Source organism: Mangifera indica, chromosome 1 (genome assembly GCF_011075055.1).
Source record: "Mangifera indica cultivar Alphonso chromosome 1, CATAS_Mindica_2.1, whole genome shotgun sequence".
Lineage (NCBI taxonomy): Eukaryota > Viridiplantae > Streptophyta > Magnoliopsida > Sapindales > Anacardiaceae > Mangifera > Mangifera indica.
In genome coordinates, this window is record NC_058137.1 from 5,974,417 (window position 1) to 5,981,188 (window position 6,772).

Consider the following 6,772-nt stretch of genomic DNA (forward strand, 5'->3'; position numbering starts at 1 on the left):
GAGGATATTTTGTTTTATATAAATTTTGGTTGCAAATGAAAAGACAGATACACCCTCTACCATCGCTTTGAAAAGCAGGACAATCTAGTCATTAAATAATGAGAATAATAACATGTTGGAATTAAAGTCTTTGTTTTTTTGGTTTTTCTTGTTATTAAATAAATATTTCTCTTCTGAAAATTTATATAATGAATATATATAATATATGTGTAAAATAATGGTGGGTAAAAAAGGAAGGTGCAGGAGGAAGAAAGAACAGCGACCCTCTTCTCTGTCTGGGGGTTTAATTCAATTACAGAGATATCAGTTCCCTCTCAAGCAGCCAATTTCCATTCATATTTTGAATTGTTTATTTTCTCGGCTTTCTTTCTACAAGGTGATTGTAAAGAACAAACACTCACTACTGAAAAAGGAGCAACAAAGAGAAAGAAAAGGAGAGAGAGAAAGAAAGAGACGACAGACTGAGGACAATACACACACAGAGAGAAACAGAAAGAGGAGAATTCAAGAAGCTTTCAATACCGCAGAAGGGAAAACGATGTCTTAGAGCTTTGCATCCATTCATACTCTGCAACTCCAAGAGGTACATACATATGTGTATATATATATATACATGTACATATGATGAACAAAGCCGAAAATGATATTAGAAAGGTTGAATTATATTTTAAATTGTTTAAAACAATAATAATTTGGTACTCTTTTTGTCTATCTTTCTTACTTGTTTCTGCTGGTGATACAGATTTTTTTGGTCTAATTTCAAGATGAATTGTTTGTTTTGCTTGTTCTTAACCGATCTATAAAGAGAGGGAAGTGTGCACTAGAGTGCAAAAGGAGGCGATGATGAAGAAGAAGATACTGATATGGGAATAGCAACACTGCAACTTTTATCAGTTCTTTCTCACTCAACGGCTCACCATCAAATTCAAGTTCAAGTCAAGTCAATTACCTCGAATTCTATGTCCCAGGATTACCACCAAGGCATCTATAGTTTCTCGAATGGCTTCGAGAGATCACCCATAACTCACCAAGAACAACAACACCAGCACATAGCACAACAGATCCGCAGAGACAAACTTAGACTCCAAGGCTATGAACCACCAGCACCACCCTTGGTAGGTATTGAAGAGGAAGAATCTAGTGGTCTACCTGTATACGACACAGGCGGTATGTTATCTGAAATGTTCAATTTCCCCTCTGGAGGAACTGCCTCTACTGAATTATTAGACCATCAGATACCGTCTAATTACCGACCTCCACGGCCAACGGCCGCCAGTGAGTGGTTTGGTAACAGACAAGGTATGCTCGGGGGTTTGAGTTCGTTAGGTGACTCAAAAAATCTCAATGACCGAGACAGTTTATCTCATCATCATCAGATTTCAAGCATTAATGCAGACTCAGCTGCAGCCATGCAGCTTTTCTTGATGAATCCACAGCCAAGATCACCTTCTCCAACTCCTCCTCCTCCCCATTCAACTTCTTCCACACTTCACATGTTGCTACCTAACCCTTCAACTTCTCTTCAAGGCTTTAACGTATCAGGAACAGGAAGCGCTTTTGGAACTAGCAGTGTCATTCCTCCACCACAATATACATGGGTTCCTGATAGTAACCATCAAGGAGGCAACACTGTTGCTCAAATCAACAACCCAAGTGAAATGGGAGGGGTAGTGGAAGGTCAAGGCCTTTCTCTTTCCTTATCGTCATCTTTGCAGCACTTGGAGGCTGCAAAAGCAGCAGAAGAATTGAGGATGGGAGATGGCGGGTTGTTGTTTTACCATCAAGGAGAGGGTTCTTCTTCATCACAGTATCAGTACAAGAATTTGGGCAGTCAACAGCAGCCATTGCATTTGGGTGGTGGAGTGGGTCAAAACTACCAGGTTCGTGTTGGGTATGGGTCTTCATTAGGAGTGGTGAATGTTTTAAGGAATTCTAAGTATGTTAAAGCTGCCCAAGAATTGTTAGAAGAATTTTGTAGTGTGGGAAGGGCTCAGTTCAAAAAGAGCAAATTTGGTCGGAGCAATACAAACCCTAGTTCCAATCCTGGAAGTAGTGGCGGTGGTTCTTCCTCATCCACCAAGGATCTCCCTCCTTTGTCACCTGCTGATAGAGTTGAGCATCAAAGAAGGAAGGTCAAATTATTATCAATGCTTGATGAGGCATGTAATCTCTCTCTTTCTATCTCATCCCCTCTTTCTCTCTCCTCTTCATAATTTGGGACCAAATTTTTTTGTTCATTATTTTACTGCATTATATTAAAAAAAGCAGCAACAAATAGAAAATTCCGGCCAATTTAGTGAATATTTTAAAAACGCAGATAGAGCAAAGCCGGCTGGTGTAACAGGGTTCCACAGGATCTAGTTGGTAGAGTTTGCTTAGTACGCAAATTCAATTTTTTATTAAAAAAAGCTATGCACTGTTTCACTGATTGGACTGGTTGTAGGGGTGACCACGGCAAAAAGGGTAAGGAATTTTAGGTTTGGTGGGAACATGAAAGATAAAATTAGGAGTATCTGAAGAGCAAGACGAGACTTTACTTCTGCTGGGAAGATGACCATTAATCCACCAAATCTTACGTAGAATTATTGCGAAGCTAAAATAGGTCGTATACCCATCAGGATAATGTTTCAGTGAACCTGAAGTCACTGATATTATATCTTTTCTTGAATAGGTGAGGGGTTCCTTTTTTTTAATCTTTTTCTTTTCTCTGGTGTTGTCAATTGGCTATATCGGGGAGAGAAAGAAACAAAGAAACTTCAACTCTCATTAACAATCATTTCACTGTACCACTCTTTGTTTCACGCATTTATTCTTATACTTTGGTTTTCCTTTAAGAGCAACAACAGTGTTATCATATTATTTTGGGGGTTACAAAAAATTCTCTAAGAGAAACTTATTCTCTTTCTCCTTTTAAACTATGATTTTTCTCCCATCGATTACTTCTTTATTGGGTTGGTATGTTAAAATAAAAGACTTGGGATTTCTTCCACATATACGTTAGCATGATTGATGTACAAGGGAAACCTAAACAAAATTGACCATTATCATTTCAATGAATTTTATAATTTTGATAATAAATAACGTTTTACTTTGTCGGTGCATATGATTTGTGGTTGCAGGTGGATCGAAGATACAACCATTACTGTGAACAAATGCAGATGGTGGTGAACTCATTCGATCTGGTGATGGGATTCGGTGCTGCAGTTCCTTACACTGCCCTGGCACAGAAGGCGATGTCTAGGCATTTCCGGTGTCTAAAGGATGCAATACAAGCACAGCTGAAGAACAGCTGTGACATACTAGGTGAAAAAGACGGTGCAGGGACGTCAGGCATAACAAAAGGAGAAACCCCAAGGCTTAAGTTGCTTGACCAAAGCCTGAGGCAGCAAAGGGCATTTCACCAAATGGGTATGATGGAACAAGAGGCTTGGAGACCACAAAGAGGGCTGCCTGAACGATCTGTCAACATTTTGAGAGCCTGGCTTTTCGAGCATTTCCTTCACCCGTACGTTGCCTTTACTTATCTACATTACTCTTACCTCAAGAGTAGAATCTTAATCTAATAAATTTCTAATGAATATGACAAAAAATTGTTTCAAGAAATAGTTATAAAAACTAGATACGAGATGCATAATTGCACTTTATTACACCAAATTCAAGTTTTCCTCTTCGTCAACCTTTTTTGTTTCGTGTATCAGAGGAACAGTGATTCAGTGCCTTTCAATTTTTGTCTTGTCATAAAAAAGCTGTACATTTGCTCGCTTCTTTTTCTCCCGTCATAAATTATAGCTTTATTTAGTCGCTTGTAGACCCCAGATATTAGTTATATTAAAAAAGCAAATTTCCCTTCTCTCCCACATATTCTTGCTCTCTCAAAACACCTTTTCTCTAATAAACTAAGGACTAGCATCGGTAACAATAATGAGAGAGAAGATGATGATCATAGTAAGCAGTTGTCCTCTTTACTTATTCTGAAAAACTGTAGCTGCTGGGCTGAACTTTCTTCACTTAGATTCTCACGTCCATGCAGAGAAAGAAGAAAGTTTCAATCCCTTACATAAAGATAGTTGTTTCTTTGCACGGTTTAGCAAAGCAAAGACTCTGATGTCATTTTCTTGTTCTCAGATATCCAAGCGACGCAGATAAGCATCTGTTGGCTCGGCAGACTGGTTTATCGAGAAATCAGGTTAATTTCCTCTCTCTCTCTCTCTCTCTCTGTGTTCTTCTCTCTCGTTTACTGTTCACACCACAAAACAGTAAATACAATAAAAGATAGATAAAGAGTTTTCATCTTTTCGCACCTGGTACACTGCCCTTTTCACTGTGACGAACATGAGGGAAATTAAGAAAACATTAAGATAATTAGATCTCATGAGGCCATCAGTTAATTAAAGATAACTTGCGTGGTTTTGGCTTTTTTTTCACTAGTTCACATCTTTCTGTTAAAGAGAAATCATTTGTCTTTACGTTGAAATTTTTATTGAAAATCTTCCCCTGGGATTCTTTTGTCACAATGACAGAGATTCTGCTTAGAGGGACATAAATACTATTATCAGTAATTGGTAAAGAACCTCTCTCTCTCTCTCTCTGATAATATTTAAGAACAGATGCAAGTACACCATAGATGAATCATGAGTGTTTGCAGCTTTGACTCTCTCTCTCTCTCTTTCACTTTCTCTCTCGTGTCAATTGACAGTATGACACCATCCAACCACACAGAATTATAAAGACAGTTGATCAAATTTATTGTGTACTTGCAACATATGGTTAATTTGCTTGATCTCATAGAAAGCACTTTTTTCACACTGTAATATGTACTTTTTACTGTTCGAACCTTTAAATTGTCACTGTGAAAGCTAACATTTCGTATTCATGCAGCAATTACCTTACAATGTGGGTGACTTAGTTTATTTTATTATATTTAACTTTGGTAAACAATCTATTTCATTTGCCTGTCGAGTCTTTTCTTTGATGGCAAATCATGGCAAACCAAATGCAATTCTCATATTCCATCCATCTCATTCAACAAACTTTCAGAGACTCATTACGTTCATTATTTCTTTGATTGATTTACTTTTGCTAACTAAAGTACAAATCGTACTCTCAAGAATTCAGTGGTGGAGGGTGATACAGATTACACTTTTCCATGTCACTTGAACAAAAATAAGATAAATTAAGATTAAAAAAAATCTTATATTTGTTTTATGTTATAAATATGAATGCAGGTTTCAAATTGGTTCATAAATGCGAGGGTTCGACTGTGGAAGCCAATGGTAGAAGAGATGTATCAGCAAGAGACGAAAGTAGAAGAAGGACTAGAAGAGAGAGAAAGAGGGATTGCACAAACACCAACGCATTCAACAACAACAACAACAATGGCACAAGCTGCCACAACGGCATCAACGCCAACAGCAACTACACCAACAGGCAAAAGATCCGAATTCAATGACCTAGAAAGTGACCCTTCACTAATGGCAATCAATAGACAATGCTTCTCGGAAACCCAAGCAAAACAGTCTTCTTCTTCCACCAATATTATTACCTCCATCACCACCACTACTATCCCCATTAATGAAGCGGCGCCACCTATTTCCCCCTCTTTTCCGGTCACCCACATCGTCGATGACAATTGTCGACGTGGCAATGTACTTCCAGGTGATTATGGGACCACTTCTGCGAATCCTGTTGAGATAGGCTCGACTCTTATAAGGTTTGGTACCACTTCTGGTGACGTGTCACTCACTCTAGGGCTACGTCATACTGGAAATGTGACTGAGAACACCTTCTTTCACAGTTAGAGATTTTGGAGGCTGCTGATTATATTTCTCTAGCTCATTAACTCTTTTAAGATTTTAAACCCCATTTCCTTTTACATTTTATCCTCCTCCAGTCTATTACGAAGAAAATACATATTGGAATTCGTAGCATATAAATATTATACATATATTAAGTTAGGTAGTGGTATGGGTTTGTTGTAATTGTATAGTAGATTGCCATGGATCCTTTGCTCAAATATGTGCTACACGTTTTGGAACCTTTAGAATTCTAGAATAATATAACCCTAGAATCATATTAAATTTGTAATATAACTATATGCACTAGTTTTAAGTATCTAATTAGGTATTCATATGATTGTTATCAAGTGATTTTGAATTAAAAATAAAGTAATACTTAATTAAATGATGATACATTATTTAACTATTCAATTAAATATATGCTTAAAACTAGATGTACATACTCTTAATTGTGAGGGTGTATATAAAGGCAAGGAAGAGGTAAAAAGTGTTCCTATAACAAAATGTATAAACATTTACTACTAACTTATTCTATAAACCAATGTGACAACATATGAATTAGTGATTTTAAAGTTAGTAAAAAAAAATACAAGTAAACAATTATATCACTTTATCACTTGTTATCATGTGATTTTATATGGATAAATTAATAAAAAATGTTTGTATATATAATTTTATTTGTATGAATTTTGTTATTGTTATCATATATTTATTATTTTTTATTATTTTATAATAATAGTAATAATAATAGTAATACTAAAAACCTAGAGAAGACCTATTTATCTTATTTATTATCATATATGATAAATGTGCCTCTTTCGATTGAGTTTTGAAAATGGTTGAAATGCAGACAGATAGATGCTGCACTGAACTTTTATCCACTGCAAGTCAATTTGTCACCTTTATTAGGTAAGGAAGAAAGGGCATCTCAGTATGGTTGAAAAATGCTCAGAAAACAAAGGCATTTAATATCTGAT

General features: G+C 36.5%; 1 protein-coding gene across 1 annotated transcript; it reads left to right on the forward strand.

Moving 5' to 3' along the window:
* The first annotated feature begins 221 nt into the window (after positions 1–221).
* Positions 222–6,048, forward strand: LOC123211037 (BEL1-like homeodomain protein 4). The gene is given in 6 exon segments (XM_044629556.1): positions 222–583; positions 806–2,159; positions 3,120–3,505; positions 4,126–4,186; positions 5,226–5,782; positions 5,784–6,048. Coding segments are annotated over 5 exon segments (2,334 nt in total). The 5' UTR covers positions 222–583; positions 806–863; the 3' UTR covers positions 5,818–6,048.
* Positions 6,049–6,772: the final 724 nt, after the last annotated feature.